The sequence below is a fragment of the Canis lupus genome, chromosome 15 (assembly GCF_011100685.1).
Source record: "Canis lupus familiaris isolate Mischka breed German Shepherd chromosome 15, alternate assembly UU_Cfam_GSD_1.0, whole genome shotgun sequence".
NCBI classification, from domain to species: Eukaryota; Metazoa; Chordata; class Mammalia; order Carnivora; family Canidae; genus Canis; species Canis lupus.
Genome location: NC_049236.1, coordinates 15,623,381 through 15,642,021, shown reverse-complemented (window position 1 = coordinate 15,642,021; position 18,641 = coordinate 15,623,381). Strand labels below are relative to the sequence as shown.

Here is an 18,641-nt window from a genome sequence, read left to right as displayed (position 1 = left end):
CCAGGGCGCGATCCGGGAGACCCTGAATCGAATCCCACGTCGGGCTCCCGGTGCATGGAGCCTGCTTCTCCCTCTGCCTGTGTCTCTGCCTCTATCTCTCTCTCTGTGTGACTATCATAAATAAATAAATAAATTAATTAATTAATTAATTAATTAATTAAAAATAAATAAATAAATAAATAAATAAATAAATAAATAAATAAAAATTAAAAAAAGAAAAAAAAAAAGAAAGAAAGCAGGCTCAGGAGATCCCTGGGTGGTGCAGCGGCTTAGTGCCTGCCTTCAGCTCAGGGCGTGATCCTGGAGACCTGGGATGGAGTCCCAACATCGGGCTCCCTGCATGGAGCCTGCTTCTCCCTCTGCCTGTGTCTCTGCCTCTCTCTCTCTCTCTCTCTTTCTCTGTGTGTTTCTCATGAATAAATAAATAAAATCTTTTTTTTTTTTTTTTTATGATAGAGAGAGAGGGGGGGGGGGCAGAGACACAGGCAGAGGGAGAAGCAGGCTCCATGCACCGGGAGCCCGATGTGGGATTCGATACCGGGTCTCCAGGATCGCGCCCTGGGCCAAAGGCAGGCGCCAAACCGCTGCGCCACCCAGGGATCCCTAAATAAATAAAATCTTAAAAAAAAAAAAGCAGGCTCAGAAAAGTCCTCCCAGCGTGTGTATGTATGTAGAGGTGAGATTTTGAGCAGAAACTTGAAATGAGAGAAGAAGCCATGCTAAGACTTAAGAGCATTTTCTCTCAACTCACAAGGGCCTGAGGCAAGAACAGCAAGGTCACAGTGCCAGGAGTTGAGTGAGGGAGATAGTAGGAGATAAGAAGTCAAATTGGTAAAACCAACGAGATAAGCAGAGGTCAGATATTCCTGGGCCATAACAAGGAATTGAGATTTTATTCTGAATGTGGTAGGAAACCAGTGGAAGGTTGAAGATACAGGAGAAAGGATGATGTTGAGAGATTCCCTTCAAAGGGATGGGATAGGATTTGGAGCCGACTGTAAAAAGGCTTATTCTTCTTTCAATACTGCTGCATGATTCCCTCCAGCCACCAGCCTAATCGTCTCCTCCCATTTATTTATTTTTCTTTCTAATTTAAGTAATCTCTTCACCCAACGTGGGACTTGAATTTACAACCCGAAGATCTAAGAGCTGCATCTTCTATTGACTGAGCCAGCCAGGCGCCCCTGTTTTTTTTTTTTTTTTTTTTTAAGTTAAGTTTAAGTAATCTGGCAGCCCCAGTGGCTCAACAGTTTAACACCGCCTTCAGCCCAGGGTGTGATCCTGGAGACCCGGGATCGAGTTCCCACATCAGGCTCCCTGCATGGAGCCTGCTTCTCCCTCTGCCTGTGTCTCTGCCTCTCTCTGTGTCTCTCATGAATAAATAAAATCTGAAAAAAAAAATAGTTTCAATCTCTGCACTCAACGTGGGACTCAAATTCATGATCTCCCAAATCAAGAGCCACCACCTTCTTCAACTGAGCCAGCCAGGCACTCTTACTCTTCTCTCCTTGCTTTTTTGTTTTTTTTAAATTTTTATTTATTTATGATAGTCACAGAGAGAGAGAGAGAGGCAGAGACATAGGCAGAGGGAGAAGCAGGCTCCATGCACCGGGAGCCCGACGTGGGATTCGATCCCGGGTCTCCAGGATCCCGCCCTGAGCCAAAGGCAGGCGCCAAACCGCTGCGCCACCCAGGGATCCCTCGCCTTGCTTTTATTTTTATTTTTTTTTCCTCGCCTTGCTTTTAAAGTCATACTTCTTGAAAGAATTGCTTACATATGCTGTATTTTTTTCTTTTCTTTTTTTTTTTTAATTTTATTTATTCATGAGAGACAGAGGGAGAGAGGCAGAGACACAGGCAGAGGGAGAAGCAGGCTCCACACAGGGAGCCCAATGTGGGACTCAATACCGGGTCTCCAGGATCACACCCTGGGTGGAAGGCGGTGCTAAACCGCTGAGCCACCCGGGCTGCCGCACATGTACTGTATCTTTTCTAAAAAAACTTCCCTTTCTGGGGGTACCTGGTGGCTCAGTCAGGTAAGGAAGCATCTGCCTTCCGCACAAGTCATGATCTCAGGGTCCTGGGATCCAGCCCCGCATCCAGCTCCCCGCTCAGTGGCGTTTGCTTCTCCCTTTCTGACACCACCACTCCTGCGCTATCATAAATCTTTTAAAAAGATAAAACTTCCCATTCGATTTTAAGTTTTTGCCCAGTTTCCTTAAGTTTTGCCACTCCCCTTGCCAATATTACCCAAGACTTTTGAGTTACTAAACCCAAGAATCACTTTTTAGTCCTCATTTTAACTAGCCTTCACAGTAGCATTAGACCATGACCTCATTGTGTGCTGGCTTTCTTCCTGTCACTCAATTCCTCTGACAGTTTTCCTCTACCTGGCCTTAAATGTTCACATTCCTCAAGCCTTGGACCTAGAACAGAAGTTCTGGTCCACAACACCCTATGCTGATTGGGCCCATGCGTCAAGAATACTTGTTAAGTTGTTAAATGTTTGGAAAAAATGAAAAGCATAACATTTCATGAGAGGTGAATCCCATTATCGCAAGTTTTTTTTTTTTTTTTTTCTCCTCCAGGATTGCAAGTTTTATTGGAACACAGCCACACACATTTACTATTGCCCAGGGATGCTCTCGCGCTGCAGCAGCAAAGCTGAGTGGTCGCGACGGGCTCCATATCCCGCAAAGCCTATTTACTTGGTACGTTTTACAAGAAAAGTTTGCTTTATGCTCTCTCGCGGGGTTCCATTCATCCGGGTGACCTTAATCATCACCGTTTGTACACTACCGATTCCCAAAGTAGCATCTCCTATGCAAGACCTTCTCTAAGGAAGCCAGACATGCACACCCAGCGGCCTGTCATTCGAAGGGATCGAGTGAGGAATCGGGGATCCTTGACACCTCCCTTTCCCTAACCGCCCCCCACCCCATCTATCACCAAAGCCTTCAAAACAAAGTCCAAGTCCAGCACTCGTTTCCACCCCTACTGCCTCCCACCCTGGCCCACAGCAGCCGCGCCCGGCTCCGAAACGAGTCTTTTCAAAATGTAAACAGAGGGCAGCCCGGGTGGCTCAGTGGTTGAACGTCTGCCTTTGGCCCAGGGCGATCCTGCGGTCCCGGATCGAGTCCTGCGTCGGGCTCCCTGCATGGAGCCTGCTTCTCCCTCTGCCTGTGTCTCTGCCTCTCTCTCTCTGTCTCTCGTGAATAAATAATAAAAAATAAATAAAGGGACAGCCCTGGGTGGCGCAGCGGTTTAGCGCCGCCTGCAGCCTGGGGCCTGATCCTGGAGACCCAGGATCGAGTCCCACATCGGGCTCCCTGCATGGAGCCTGCTTCTCCCTCTGCCTGTGTCTCTGCCTCTCTCTCCTCTCTGTGTGTCTCTCATGAATAAATAAATAAAATCTTTAAAAATAAATAAATAAATAAATAAATAAATAGATAAATAAATAGATAATAATAAAATCTTTCAAAAATGTAAATCGAGCCGGTCGCCCCGCGCTGGCCTCGGGCGCAGCCGCTCGCCAACCCCTCCGGAGCTCCCACGCCCCCCTCGCGGTCGCAGAAGCGACGTCGCGCTCCGACTCCGGCTCCGGACCGCGGCGCCCGGAAATCACGTAAGGGGGCGGGGCAGCGTTTTACAAACCGGACCGTGAGGCTTTGCGTTTTCTCTTTCGCAGCCAGCGCCGAGAGCGATGGGTGAGTGTGACTGCGTCGGGGCCGGGGAAGGGGGTGAAGCTCCATCCGGCGCCATCCTGCCTCGCAGCCGCGTCGGGAGGGCGGGCGCCTCGGCCCCCGGCACCAAGCAGCCACGCGGAGGCTGCTGTGCTCGGTTCTGGCCTCCGAGGCCCGCGCCGGGGGCTTGCGGGGCTTTGGTGCCGCGGGCGCTGCCAACATGGCTGCCGCGGGAAGGAGCCCGGGCTGGGCCGCGCGTGGATGATGACACCTTGGTAATGCGGAAAACTCCCGAGTGCGCAGTGGGGGAGCCAACCTTGGAGAGCTGAGCGTGCGGCGCGCCCGGTGCAGGGGTCTCTGGGGCTCGCGGGGCGCCGGCTAAAGCTCCCGCCTCCTGCTCCCACACGCAGGCATCTCTCGGGACAACTGGCACAAGCGCCGCAAGACCGGGGGCAAGAGGAAGCCCTACCACAAGAAGCGGAAGTATGAGCTGGGACGCCCCGCGGCCAACACTAAGGTGCGTGCCGGGCCCTCGCCTCCCGCCCGCTCCCCCGTCTCCAGCGTGGTCTGGCCTCCGCGCGGTGCTTGAGGCTTCCCGGGGCTCGTGATTCGTCTGGGGGGCCGGGCGGCCTCCTCACCTTGACGTGTAGTTAAGACCCAAGAGGTTGCGCGGAGACTCATGCTGGTATTAGGACTTCAAGGGCGCCTGGAGGGCGTGGGCCCCTTGAGGGATAGTCAGAAACCCGGTATTTTTCTGTTGCATAGAGACTTCATTTTCAGGGTTTGGAAGCAGGGTTTCTCTCTTGGAGGTAACCGGAGTGATGAGAAAGAATCCTTAGGTGTGGTTGGGGCCGTCTTGGCCACCTGTGTGCCACATGCCAGTGCTAGGACTTGTCATAGTTACACTGACTGTGTTGCCTCCACGGGGTCTAGGGTTCCCCTGCCTCCTCTTGTCTTAATCTCCTGGATAACCTAGTTCCTGTCTCTGTGTTTTTCCAGATTGGCCCCCGCCGCATACACACAGTACGAGTCCGGGGAGGCAATAAGAAGTACCGAGCCTTGAGGCTAGACGTGGGGAACTTCTCCTGGGGCTCGGAGTGTGAGTGAGGCCCTTCAGGAGTGGGTGGGAACCCAACGCCTAAAACTTCTAAGATTCAGTCATTGCTTTTAACAGGAGGTTTATGGCTTCCACCAAGATACTGAAGTTTGTTTGAAAGCCCTTAAGGTTGTGGTAGCTGGAGAATTCTCTCCTTCCTGTTTTGTCTCTTAACTCCTGTAGCCTCAGGGATTGGGACTGAACCTAGAGACACTGTGTGTGGTTCCCAGTCCTCTCTGGAAAGGTGGCTTTGTGGAAGATGAGCTAACACCCCGTGGTAGGGTAAAGGCTTATTCCCTTGCTTCTCCTTAGGCACTTTGGGGGGAGAGGTGACAAGGCCAGTTGGCTTCTGGGACTTGATTCTAAATTTCCTCCATGAGCAGGTTGTACACGCAAAACCAGGATTATCGATGTTGTCTATAATGCATCCAACAATGAACTGGTCCGCACCAAGACCCTGGTGAAGAACTGTATCGTGCTCATTGACAGCACACCGTACCGACAGTGGTACGAGTCCCACTACGCACTGCCCCTGGGACGCAAGAAGGGGGCCAAGCTGGTGCGTGTTCTCTGGGAGCCACCTTCCCTGTGGGGGTGGGGGAAGGAAGGTCAGCCTCATTCCAGCCTTCTTATGATGAAAAGACTGTCCAGTTCTGCTACTGAAAGGAAAGAGATGAAAGCCTTTAGTGCTGAGGAAGGCAGCAGGGATTGGGATGTATAGGGTATTGAGGATACTTTCCCTGAGCCAGGGCCTTGGGAGCCCCAACTAACCTACCTTACCTCCTTTATTCAGACGCCTGAGGAGGAAGAGATTTTAAATAAAAAACGATCAAAGAAAATCCAGAAGAAGTATGATGAAAGGAAAAAGAATGCCAAAATCAGCAGTCTTCTGGAGGAGCAGTTCCAACAGGGCAAGCTTCTTGGTGAGACGGCTCTTGCAGTGGGGGGAGGAATCACAGTACTGTCTGCATTTCGTTCTTGCCTCTTCTTTCAACTGCCAGCTGTGTGGCAGAGGCTTGCTAGGAGAGTTGAATGATAGCAGCATATAAGCACGACTCAACATGTCATCCCATTGGCATGAAGCTGAAATGGGAAATAGTGGGCAGGAGAAGTCTGTGGGCTGAGGGGGCCGTCTTGGTGATGAAAACTTTGTCCAGTTCTGCTACTGACTTTAAAGTGACGATAAAGTATATCTGAGGAGACACTGGGCTTCAAGCCTGCCCCCGGGAGAACTGAACAAACATGGACTTTTAAGGAGACTGCTGGTTTGGGCAAGGCCCCATTGTCCTTTTGCTAATGAATGCATACATTTCTTGGTTTCTTGCAGCATGCATCGCTTCGAGACCAGGCCAGTGCGGCCGGGCAGATGGCTATGTGCTAGAGGGCAAGGAGCTGGAGTTCTATCTGAGGAAAATCAAAGCCCGGAAAGGCAAATAAATCTTCTGTCTTCGGTCATGTAATAAAGGTGTTTATTGTTCTGTCCTGTGTTCACGTATGAATGTCCAATTGCTCTGCATGCTTTCCTTGTAGGTCAGTCCTAGATGTGGGCTGTGCCTTTATAAAGCTGGGGGGACATTTCTCACCACAAAAGTTAAGTGTTCAGTGGGAGCAGGGATGTGACGTTCAGACCAAGCAGAGGCTGTGTGAAGGACATAGCCCAGCACTGGGTCCCCATATTACTGGGGTTGTGACTGGAACCTGAAGCCATGCTGCCTCTAAAAACGTGACTCTTTCAGGGGTACCTGGGTGGCTCAATTGGTTAAGCATCTGCATTCGACTAAGGTTATTATCCCAGGGTCCTGGGATCCAGTCCCAAATTAGTCTCCCTGCTTAAGTGGGGAGTCCACTTGTTCTGTCTCTCAAGTGAATGAATAAAATCTTTTAAAATAAGTAAAAACTTTGCTCTTAGAGATCTGTACCCTTTTCCTATGTGAACCTTTGTTTTTAGGTTTTAGCTTGATGTTTCTAGCGTCAAGTTCATGATGACCTTGATAATCTTGAAGTTGTGTTCCTTTTCTGCGTTGAGAGCAAGTTGTACACGTTGGGGACTATCCTGTCAGCTTTTGAATGTCTTTCTAAAGTAATTTTCTCTTGAACCCTAATCCCTTCCACCCTCACTCTACTCCTGTGTAAGATAACCAGTGATTTGTGCATTGCTAAATCCTTAAGGGTCTACTGTGTCTGCAGCTTGGCTACATTGTCTGCTGTCAGTTTTTTGTTTTTTTAAGATTATTTTTCATGAGAGACAGACAGGAGGAGAAGCAGGCTCCTGCGGGGAATCCACCTAAGATCCAATCCCAGGACCTGGGATCATGACCTGAGCCAAAGGCAGATGCTTAACCACGGAGCCACCCAGGTGTCCTGTGTGCTACATTTTTCTGACTAACCCAAACCTATTTAATACCTGCACTTGGGTATCATTATTGAATTCTCAAAAGTGAGCGTGTTAAAAACATGACTTTTCCTCAGCTTTCCCTTTTTAAATAGGTTCTTGGTTATTTGATTATAGCAAGTTATTGCCTTTATATAGCCGCTTAAATAAAAATCTTGGTCATTTTTACCTTAATACATCTAATGTCACCAAATCTCATTGGTTCAACTTTTAACACCACCTCTACCTCCTGATCACTCTTGCAAGTAGCATTCAGTGCTTCTGTTCTTCCCAACACAGTCCTAGCAATAGTGATCAATAGGGGTTTTTTGGTGAGCTTTTCGGTTTGTTTTTTTTTTAAGATTCCATTTATTTATTCGTGAGAGACCCAGGCAGAGGGAGGAGTAGGCTCCATGCAGGGACCCCATGCAGAACTCCATCCCAGGTCTCCAGGATCAAGCTGTGGACTGAAGGCGGTGCTAAACCTCTGAGCCACCAGGGCTGCCCCTGGTTGGGTTTTTTTTTAATTCATTAGAGGGAGGCAGAGACATAGGGAAAAGAAAGCTCCCTGCAGGGAGCCCAATGCAGGACTTGACCTCAGAACTCTGGGATCACGACCTGAGCCCAAACCAGACCCTCAACCACTGAGCCACCGAGGCGTTCCTGATCAATAGGTTTTTGATGGGACAGCGTCCCATCTCAGAAGTCTTTCCAAATTACAGAACTCAATGTGACCTGGTCCCTTTTTAATAGTGCTGATCATCCTGGCCTTACTGAGTCCTTCTGTTGAGAACATTTTCCTTCACATACCATGTGCATACACGAGGTCTTAGACCCTAGTGAGTTCTACTCTGATAATTCTGTTACACCCCCTTCTGTGCTGTTAACCTGGTCATAAATTTTTACTCATTTTGTCTTTTTTGTCCTATTAGAAAGGAATTCCAGGAGATGAGTATGTTTCCTACTGTGTCTAGTACTTAGAAGTGCATGGCAATAAACCAAGCACTCAGATCTGCTGAGTTAATTTTAAAAACTTAAGATTTTATTCAGGTTAAAGTTGAAAGTACAAGCATAACTTAAGAGCCAAAAAAAGTGAAAATTCCAGTTGGTTCATTAGCTTGGCTAAATTATAGACTTGTGTGAATAGACAATAGAGAAAGATGGAGATGACCCTCACCCCACCCCCTTTCGAGTACAAAAACTTCAGGATACAAAAAAGGCAACTCAACCTAAAACCTTACTATTGGCTCTGGGAGCCCTGTGCCCTCACCTCTCTTCCATCTAGTGGTTATATCTTTATTACCATAATTTTAGCTATTTACTGAGGTATGGGTCAAGAATAACAGCCATACAAGATGCTGCTTTTATTTCCTAATTTGAGCTGTACGAATCTGCCTCCCCTTCACTTCTGCCTCTATAAATAGAATCAGTGTGTTTAGTCTTGGATCCATCCACACCATTCCTGAAGCCTTCAGCTGACCATTCTTGCCCCAAACCAAGGCTAACTTCTATCAACCCCGTGAAAAATGTCAAATGTCTTCCACATAAAGGGCTGTCTTGGGTGCTATGGTCTCTAAAGACTTGGAGACCTATGCTTCGGCCTCCTTGTAACCCATGGTCATCCAGCAAGAAAGTAGCAAAGCTAGTGTTATCCTCTAGCCAGTCGACGATGTTAGAGGCTGTACTCAACCTCCACTACACCCTTGTTTCTTCCTTCAGAGTTCTGTCATTTGCCATCCTTTGACCTTGAGATTCAGTTTTGGCATTCGATTTTTTTTTAAGATTTAATTTATTCATGGGACACAAAGGCAGAAACAGAGGGAGAAGCAGGCTTGCTGTGGGGAGCCAAATAATGGGGTTGGATCCCAGGACCCCAGGATCATGAACTGAGCCAAAGGCAGATGCTCCACCGCTGAACCACCCAGGCGCCCCTCACCAATTCTTGAGTGGAAGCAGAACTTCCAGAGCTGGAGCTCAGTTCAGGCCACTTCAACCTAGTGCTCTGTGAGGCTGCTTTCCTTCAGCACTGTAGGCCCAACAGAGGTGGACCCCCCAGCTTTCACCCCGAGATCATCCTTTCTCCTGTTGGGCTGGTGGGAGCAGAGAAGGGTGTGGCACTCTGAAGTCCAAATTCCCACGGCTCAGGCTGGCTGGTGTACAACAACTGCCTTCACGTCTGAGTTGGATCAGCCTCCAGGACAAGATTCCCAAGCCCTTACTATATTCTCTTTATCCCACTTCACAGCATGCCAACTTGGTCTAAAACAATTGTAATTGCACAAGTAATGATTATTTTCTCATCGTACACAAAAAGTTGAATATTACAGGTAAAGCAAAAGTCCCCCAGCACACGGTGATTCCCTCTTCAGAGTAAGATAATCAGGATGGGGTATATGCTAACTTTTTTTTTTTAATATTTATGATAGACATATAGAGAAAGAGAGAGAGGCAGAGACACAGGAGGAGGGAGAAGCAGGCTGCATGCTGGGAGCCCGATGCGAGACTGGATCCCAGGACTCCAGGATCGCACCCTGGGCCAAAGGCAGGCGCTAAACCGCTGAGCCACCCAGGGATTCCCACTTTTTTTTTTTTTTTTTTTTTTTTTAAAGATTTTATTCATTCATAGAGACAGGGAGAGAGGGGCAGAGGGAGAAGCAGGCTCTCCATACAGGAAGCCCGACGTGGGACTCGATCCCGGGTCTCCAGGATCACACCCCGGGCTGCAGGCGGCACCAAACCGCTGCGCCACCAGGGCTGCCCCTAACTTCTTTTATATAGGACTCAAAGTGTGATGCCTGGACCAGCAGCAGCACCATCACCTGGGAACTTCCTACTTCCCTCCCAGATCTAATGAATCAGAGACACTGAGTGGACCCTGTGAACAGGCCCTTCAGTGCTGCTGATGCTCCCTCAGGTCTGAGAACAGGCCCAGCTCCCTAGTGCCCGGGAAATTAACTGCATCTGGGTTCTGGCCCACGTGTCCTAGCATCAGTTTCCTACCTTCTCCCGCCAAAACGTACAGATTCCCAGCCCTGGTGCTGGCCCCGCCCTCTTCCTCTTTCAAAGTCTGTCCCTAAATTCTCGGGCTCAGGACGCACAGTTAAGTACTCTGCGCTGGAGGGCAGCGGTGGCCGGGAGGGGAGGGGCGGCAGGCAGGACGGCCACCGCTCAGGGCTCCCTGGCCGCCTCCTCTGACCCCACCGACGCCTCCTCGATGCGGTCCGCAGCCTCGAGGTCGCCGCTCTCCTCCGCTCGGAAGCGCAGCAGATGAGGGGTCCGGGGGGCTCCTCGCGCGCGGCCGAAGGTCCTGAGGCTGATGGCCGGGGAGGGTGCCCCTGCGGCCAGCAAGCGGCCGAGCAACGGGGTCTGCGCGGTGGGCAGCGGCCGAGCGGACCCTGGAGACGCCTCCACCTGCATGCTCTGCTCCGGGTCGTCGCTCACGCTGCAGGGGGGAGGGCGGGCTGAGCGAACCTGGGCGGGGCCACCCCGGGGCTGGCTCTCCGGAGGGTGCAAGGAGCAGGGGCCACCGGGTCACTGGCGCTCGAGAGGGGTGGTGAGGACCTGGGGCCCGCTTGCCGGGTCAACTCCTGTCTCCACCCGCGCGGGCCACTCACCGAAGGTTGAAGGTGGAGCCCAGGAAGGAAGGCCGCAGAGCCTCGGCCGCCGTGGCCACCGTGTAGGGCGGCTGCGCAGAGTCATCGTCCCAGTACAGGTCCTTCTCAGCGGGAGGCAGGTTCTGATACATGTCATCCACGGATAACAGAGACACCTGGGGCAGGCAGCAAGTCACAAGGATCCCCCTGCCCTCTCCACACCCAGGTGGAGAGCGCAAGGAGCTGCCCCCAGGCCCCTGCACACCTGCAGGTTGCGGTCTATGAGCTTGTTGGTCTCAAAATCGTCATCATCCTCACCAAAGGGGTTGATAATCTGTTCAGCCACCTGCAGGTTGTAAGGCAGTGTTTCCTGGGCTTGGAGCCCCATTCTCTATCCCCAAAGTTGAGGTGGGCCCTGGGCCCACATCTCTACAGAACAAGCTGGTATGACCACCCTATGTGCCCACCTTGAGCCAGCCAGCATAGAAGAAGAACTGCAGCAGAGTGGTGAGAGGCACATACATGTCCAGGTCCCCCAGGGTGGATGCTGCCTCCTGGCCTGGCTCTAAAGGCTCCCGAGGTTTGGCTGGCCCTGCCTCTGGCTCCACAAACTGGCGGCCAACCAGGGAGAGGCCAAAGAAGGAGTATACGGCTATGGTCACCACCTGGAGGAGGAAGCCCGGCTGAGTAAAAGCGAGAAAAGCCTGCCCCGACCCTGGGGCCAGGGAGGGAATCTGACAAGGAAGTAAATCATGTAGCAAGGTGTGGCAGCATCAGAGGGGATGGGGTCATTTCAGTGGGGGCCCAGGGATGCTTTGAGGATGAGCCCGTGGTTGTTCAGTGTCTTGCTGGACTGAACTGCCACAGGGCAGGTATCATCTCTAATCCTCAGTGTCACACACAGCACGGGACATGCACTAGGCCCTGGGATGTGGGAGGGGAGAGGCAGTTACTTGGGTGTAGACGAGAGGGATGCTGATCCAGTCATAGTGGAATAGCATGCTGCACTTGGCCCGGTACTTGTTCAGCTCCTGGTGGAAAAGCAGGAAGAGGATGTCAGTGGAGGTGCAGAAGGAGGAATAGGGAAGAACAGGGGAGACCAGCATGAACTAGGCCTAGAGGCCCATTTTGCTATCAGAGGTCTTATGCAAGGGTGCCCGTGATGGGAAGCAGTTTAACAAAGTAGGTGCAAGCACAGACTGTGGAACCAGCATGCCTCGGTTAGTTAGCTCCACTAACTAGCTGTGGCGTTAGCTCCACTAACTAGCCGTATGACTTGGGCAAGTTTCTTTTCCACTCTGTGCCTGTTTGCTCACCTGTGAAAGAGGGATGGTAATAACGTCCCAAGGGCTGTGATGAGGGCTAAATGAGTTAATACATGCACAGTGCTTCCAACAGTGCAAGAATGGTACCATCTCATTGCTAATTACTAAAATTATTATTCCAGTTTGCAAAGCTACAGGGGACGGACAGGCCTGGTCCCGAGCAGACTCACTTCCAGGAGCAGACAGAGAGCGATGTCGTCACGGATTCGCCCATCCCTCCGGGCCTGGGCCGCCAGGTTAGTAAACCAGACACAGGGGATCCAGTACTTATTGAAATCGGATTTTAGGCTCTCAAACTTTTTCCTCTCTTCCTGGGACATGAAACCTGAGGAGATAAAGTGAGTGCGGCGCAGACACCTCTCCTGCCCCCCAGGACTTGCCCCCTGAGGGTCAGAACCCCTCTCCCAGGAGGCCCACGTTTGGGTCCTGACCCCGGGGCCACCCCCGGGCTCTCCAGCGGGGCTCGAGCCCCGAGGGCACCTGTCCACACCTGCATCCACCACATGCTCCATGGTGGGGAAGCGCTTGAGCACGCGGGTGCTCACCGAGCGCAGCACCAGCACGGACGCCAGGTTGGCATAGCGGATGAGGGTGCGGCGCAGCAGGCGGCCACGCTGGTCTACACCGTGCACGCTGGCCGAGATGACGCACATCAGCTGGTCTGGCAGCGGGATGCTTGTATACTGGGCCCACCAGCGGTTCACCACCAGGGTCACGTAGAAACCTGATCACCCGCGTGGAAGGGGAGATGGAAGGCCTGCCCTGTAGGAGTCAGCACGCCCTGTCCCCCAGCCAGAGAACCAAGGCGGGGAGAAGGATGCATTTGGCCCCAGTGCCCTGCCTCGCTGTCAGGAGGAGCGTCTCTTCCTAAAGCGTCTTCCTTGCTAAGCCGGGCCTGGAGGATGGAGGAATGCAAACCTCCTCCGGCAGAGAAGTGGTCAAGTAATGGTTAGCTCTGAGCCCTGCTTCCCACAAGGTGGAAAGGGAGTGTCACCTCTCTCCAGCTCCTCTCCAGTACCCATAGTGGGGTTTTGAGGCCAGCAGGTGTCTTGTCCCTTTGTGGAGTGAGGGTCTAGCAAGTGATAGGCAAGTCCAGCCCTCTGGAAATCCAGGATGCAACTTGCATGCCTGCTGAGCCTATTTTGTTGATCTCTAGGCTGTGCTGCTGGGGTAATTCTGCGCCTCAGACCTATCAGCTCAACCCAAAAGTCAGAGAAGATGGTAAGAAGGATGCCAGGAGAACAGGAGGGAGCCTTACCCAGTACGAAGGATAAGGGGATGAGATCTGCAGAACGATTGCAGTATCGGGCCACCTGAGCATACACGTGCCTCTGCTCCTGGGTCAGCAGCAGCCTGGGGAAGGTCAGTCGTGAGCCTGGGTGAGAGGGAAGCAGACTGCCTAGGCTCCCCCAGGCCAGCCCTGGGACCTCACCCTCACCGGTAGGTGATGCTGAGCAGAGCATACAGGGCCGTGAAGAGGAGGAACTCTTTGTAGAGGAGCTTGTAGATGCTTCCCCTCCACCTGAGAAGCAAGCCAGAGAAGCCTCCGAAGCGAGCCTCTGCTACTTTGAGGGTATATGAAACCGTCATGGTGCAGGGGGCCTGGGAAGGAGGTCACACGAACTGCCCCCAGAGCTGTCCCTCTTTCCTGCAAACCTTCTCCTTAGCTTGCCTTCTTATCACCAAGCAACCTCCCTTCAACTCTGGTCACACACAAACCCTGTGTTAGTAGACAGGGAGGAAGAAGCTTCAGCGCACATGAAGCACACCCCCATCCCCTCCAGAACTCAGCGGTACAGAGGTTGAACCAGGATGGGATGGGCCTGGGGAAGCTGAGATCTATAACCTCTTGTGCAAGAGGCTTCTCCAAGATCCGGTTCCACTTGCAGGGCCAGAAGTAACCAGATCATGAACTTCTGAGGACAGAAGATCCAACTCTAGCCCAAACCCACAACTACCCCTGGGGTCTTGCTCACAGCTGGTCTCCCAAGGCCCAGGGTACTGACACCTCCTACTCCACACCTGCCTACCTGCTCTGGGCAGCAGCTCGTGTTGAGGAAGGAGAACTGGGCTAGCCCACACACCACACGCACTTAAATATCTGCTGGACCCATAAAGCTTAGCTGGACGGAGGTTATCATTGATGGATAGAGGCTATCAGCCAGCTCAGCTTCCCCTGGCCCTGGGAACTAGATGTATCTCCCTACCCCTGCGGGGCTGGGCTGGCCTTTGGGTGGCAAAAGTGCTATCTGCACTGACCCTACCGCTCGTATCAATGATACCCTGTCCTTGAAACCAGGATGACAGGGATTACTGTCCCACGCTCCAGGTGAGAAGACAGATGCATGATGATAAATTGTTATAATCATAACAGCTACTGATCACAGAGCACTGACTGACAGGCACCATGCCAAAGGCACTAGTATATCAGCGTCTCCTGGAGTCCTCCTCTCAACTCGGTGGGGCAGGGATCAGCCCCGTTTACAGATGAGGCTCCAAGAGGTAAATGATTTGTTCAAGGTCGGACAGCTGAGACACACTGGAGGTAGGATTCAACGCCAGAGGTGATGGACTTGGTTGGGCTTGAAAATAAAATGGCCAGTAATTTTACCAGCAAAATAGGTTTGTTCAAAAATAGAGGAATGACAATTCAGGATACGCAAGCTACAGCAAACCATAGGCAAGTCCGGGAACAAAGGACAGGAATGTTATTATATAGAGAAAAAGGAGGAAGTTGAGAGGGGCTATTTGAGCAAAAGTCCACCGGAGGTTGGGGATGTTTTCTTATTGCCTGAGTTGCGGCAACGTCTCATTGACTGGACTTTTGCTCTACAAAGAAAAAGTCTTTCTCCCTCTTGCAGGGGTGGTAAAGTAGGTCCTTTCCAGTTGGAGAATGCAAGGTATGCTTCTTCCTGTTGGGGTCTGCAATTGATGCATTGATAGGTAGGGTGTGAGAACTCCCCTCATTCTGACCTTCAAATTCTATTTTTCTTAAAAAGATTTTCTTTATTTATTAATGAGAGACACACACAGAGAGGCAGAGACACAGGCAGAGGGAGAAGCAGACCCCATGCAGGGAGCCCGACGTGGGACTCGATCCTAGGACTCCAGGATCATGCCCTGGGCTAAAGGCAGGCACTAAACCGGTGAGCCACCCAAGCGTCCCTCAAAACTCTATTTTTTTTTTTTCAGATTTTATTTATTCATGAGAGACACAGAGGGGGGGTGGGCAGAAACAGAACCAGGCTCCATACAGGGAACCCAACATAGGACTCGATCCTGGGTCTCCAGGATCACGCCCTGGCCTGAAGACGGCACTAAACCACTGAGCCACCTGGGCTGCCTCCAAACTCTATTTTAAATGAGGTTTCCTTTATTCAGTTTCACAACTCCAAAGGCTGGAAGGGGCCCAGTGGGCAGAAACAAGGGCTTGAGCCCGGGGACCAGGGGCCTGTGCACTGGCCACACTACCAGGCTTCTGGTACAGGCTCTGAGGAGCTTGTCTTGACCACTCCACACCCCTATTCCACAGGGCTGACAGGGCCACGGGTCTGGGACTCAAGCCTAGGGATGCAGCACTCCCGCAGCCCTGTGTCCAGCATCTTGACTCCTAAGGGTATTTAGCATCCTGGGTGGCCATTTCTACTCCTAGGTCTCAATTTCTTCCTGTGTCAAACAGAGGAAATAATATTCGAGGCACCAGCTCAATTAGCCACCCAGTACTGAGATCATCCACAAAAACCCAGGAGAGGGGCTTGGGGAGCCCTACCTTGTCATGTACCATCAATAAAGTATACTGTACCCAGCCAAAAAAAAAAAAAAAAAAAAAAACAACCCAGGAGGGCTGGTCCCACTTCTGACCTGTCTTGGGAAGCTCCTTCCCCTGCACTGTGAGCTCATTCTCACCCACAGGTGTTTCCTAGAGAGGAAGCAGAGAGAGGGGGTTAGGAGCACAAGCTTTAGAGTCAGACAAACCTGGGTTTCAATTCTAGCTCTCTGGAGCCTTACACAAGTTACCTCATCTCTCTGAACCTCAGTTTCCTCCTCTACAAAACAAGATCAATAGCACCTTTCACCAGAGCAATTGGGGTTATTCAGTGAAACAAGGTCCAGAGACTTCAGCACGGCAGCCATTTAGCCCCGGCTGCCATTACCATGAAGAGCCAAGTCTGTTCCCCTTAGTTTCCACCTCCTGGTCCTCTGTTGTGTCCCAGAATCACACTGCATCTGTGTGTGTGTGTGTGTGTGTGTGTGTGTGTGTGTGTGTCCCATAGGTCTGGGAGACCCAGGACCTCTCTCCTAGGGAGGGTGAGATACCAGCTCTGAGACCCCAGCCATCATGCCCATGCAGCCCTTCCCAAGCTCTGATCTGTGGCTTTTCTAGAGGATTCTGGGTTGCATACCACTTAAAGAGTATCTGGGGACCAGGCCTAGGCCTAGAGGAGTTCACACCCTGAGATCCTGGGAGCTTTCTTGAGGAACAACCCAGATGACCCAGGCTGCTGCATTTCTGTCACTGCCACCCCCCCCCCCCCCATCTGCTTCTGTGGCTCTCACCTTCCTGCCTGTTACCAACAGTCTGGAGCACTGGGCTGTGAGTTTCCCACAGAGCCAAGGGTAAAGGTACAGGACCTGAAGCCTCACTCCAGGAAGGGGAGTCCCCAGTCCCCACCCAACCCTTCCCTCCTGAGTCATCTTATCTCCCTTCCCAGCACCTGACAGGTCCCTGTGGTTTATGGTCCAGGAGAGGGAACCACTCTAGCTGTAAATCATTTACTCCACCCTTCTTTACGGTCTTCTACTTCTTGCCTCCTGCTCCCTTCTGGTCCTGACTGCCCATGCCCTCTCTCCTCCTCACAGCCCAGAGTTGGATATATGACTTGACAGTTTACGGCATGGAGTCTGAAGCCAGACTGCCCAGATTTCCAAATCTGAACTCTACTGTGAACTACCTTTGTGACATTGGGCAAGCTGTTTAACATTTCTTTCTTTTTAAAAATATTTATTTATTTATTTATTTATCCATGAGAGACACAGAGAGAGGCAGAGACAGAGGCAGAGGGAGAAGCTGGCTCCCTCTGCAGGGAGCCTGATGTGAGACTCAGTCCCAGGACCCTGGGATCACGCCCTGAGCCAAAGGCTGGTGCTCAACTGCTGAGCCACCCAGGTGCCCTGTTTAACATTTCTGTGTTTAATTTCCCCATGGGGAATAGGGAGGATAATACCTTTCTCATAGAGTTAATAATGTGCATATTAAATGGATTAATATTTATAAAGTGCTCAGAATAGCACATGGTGAGTGTGAAATGCTACTGTAGCTATTAGCATCTCTCTGGTTTGGCTTTAGTACTTCTTTCTCTGCACCTGTCAAAGATACCCGAGGTCCTTTTTTTTTTTTTATACCTGGGGTCTTATTGCTGATTCCAGTGGCCCCCTCCCAAGTCCTACCCTTACTTGGCAGCTCTCTCTTTTTTTTTTAATTTTTATTTATTTATGATAGTCACACACACACACACACAGAGAGAGAGAGAGAGAGAGGCAGAGACACAGGCTAAGGGAGAAGCAGGCTCCATGCACCGGGAGCCCGACGTGGGATTCAATCCCGGGTCTCCAGGATCGCGCCCTGGGCCAAAGGCAGGTGCCAAATCGCTGCACCAACCAGGGATCCCTTATTTATTTATTTATTTATTTATTTATTTATTTATTTATTTATTTATTTATTTTATTTCAAGTAGGCTCCACATCTAATGTGGGGCTCAAACTCACAACCCTGAGATTAAGAGTCAGATGCTCTACCAATTGAGCCAGTCAGGTGCCTCTTGGTAGTTCTCATTCTTGAAAGAATCCCTTGGCCTCTGTGACCTGACATTGTCAAGAGATTCTGATTCTGAGGGGTGCCTGGGTGGCACAATGGGTTAAGATCTGTTTTTTTTTTTTTTTTAAAGATTTGTTTATTGGTTTGCTTATTTATTTATTTATTAAGGGGAGGGGCAGAGGGAGAGGGAGAGAGAGAGAGAATCTCCAGCAGAATCCCCACTGAGCATGGAGCCCAACATGGGGCTCAATCACCCAACATTGAGATTCTGAACTGAACCAAAATCAAGAGTTGGTTGCTGGGGATCCCTGGGTAGCTCAGCGGTTTAGCACCTGACTTTGGCCCAGGGCGTGGTCCTGGGTCCTGGGATCAAGTCCCGCATCGGGCTTCTTGCATGGAGCCTGCTTCTCCCTCTGCCTGTGTCCCTGCTTCTCTCTCTCTCTCTCTGTGTGTCTCATGAATAAATGAATAAAATCTTAAAAAAAAAAAAAAAAAGAGTTGGTTGTTAAACCCACTGAGCCACCTAGGCACTCCACATCAGGCTCTGTTTTCAGCCCATATTTCTGCTTGAGATTCTCTCCTTCTCCTTCTGCACCTCCCTCTGCTTATGTTGTCTCTCTCCCTCCCTCTCTCTCAGAGGAAGAAAGGAAGAAAGAAGAAAGAAAGAAAGAAAGAAAGAAAGAAAGAAAGAAAGAAAGAAAGAAAGAAAGAAAGAAAGAAAGAAAGAGTCTTAATAAAAAGAGGGAGATTCTGACTCT

The 18,641-nt window shown here is 50.9% G+C and overlaps 2 protein-coding genes and 4 non-coding genes across 6 annotated transcripts; 5 read left to right on the top strand and 1 right to left on the bottom strand.

Moving 5' to 3' along the window:
• The first annotated feature begins 3,652 nt into the window (after nt 1-3,652).
• RPS8 (ribosomal protein S8) lies at nt 3,653-6,266 on the top strand. The gene is made up of 6 exons (XM_038558273.1): nt 3,653-3,707; nt 4,094-4,200; nt 4,683-4,782; nt 5,163-5,338; nt 5,573-5,702; nt 6,107-6,266. Exons 1-6 carry the CDS (start codon nt 3,704-3,706, stop codon nt 6,214-6,216), a joined length of 627 nt encoding a protein of 208 aa, XP_038414201.1. The 5' UTR covers nt 3,653-3,703; the 3' UTR covers nt 6,217-6,266.
• Nucleotides 3,940-4,019, top strand: LOC119869424. The gene has a single exon (XR_005370995.1). It is a non-coding gene; the product is annotated as a small nucleolar RNA SNORD55/SNORD39 (small nucleolar RNA).
• On the top strand, nt 4,495-4,598 carry LOC119869428. Its single transcript, XR_005370998.1, has one exon. It is a non-coding gene; the product is annotated as a small nucleolar RNA SNORD46 (small nucleolar RNA).
• On the top strand, nt 5,407-5,476 carry LOC119869427. Its single transcript, XR_005370997.1, has one exon. It is a non-coding gene; the product is annotated as a small nucleolar RNA SNORD38 (small nucleolar RNA).
• On the top strand, nt 5,912-5,981 carry LOC119869426. The gene has a single exon (XR_005370996.1). It is a non-coding gene; the product is annotated as a small nucleolar RNA SNORD38 (small nucleolar RNA).
• Nucleotides 6,267-9,787: 3,521 nt separating the features above from the next.
• Nucleotides 9,788-14,129, bottom strand: BEST4 (bestrophin 4). Its single transcript, XM_038557580.1, has 10 exons — nt 14,099-14,129; nt 13,507-13,788; nt 13,327-13,421; nt 12,559-12,792; nt 12,239-12,393; nt 11,697-11,774; nt 11,211-11,408; nt 11,009-11,089; nt 10,765-10,919; nt 9,788-10,592 (listed from the first exon to the last, which is right to left on the bottom strand). Exons 2-10 carry the CDS (start codon nt 13,656-13,658, stop codon nt 10,319-10,321), a joined length of 1,422 nt encoding a protein of 473 aa, XP_038413508.1. The 5' UTR covers nt 13,659-13,788; nt 14,099-14,129; the 3' UTR covers nt 9,788-10,318.
• Nucleotides 14,130-18,641: the final 4,512 nt, after the last annotated feature.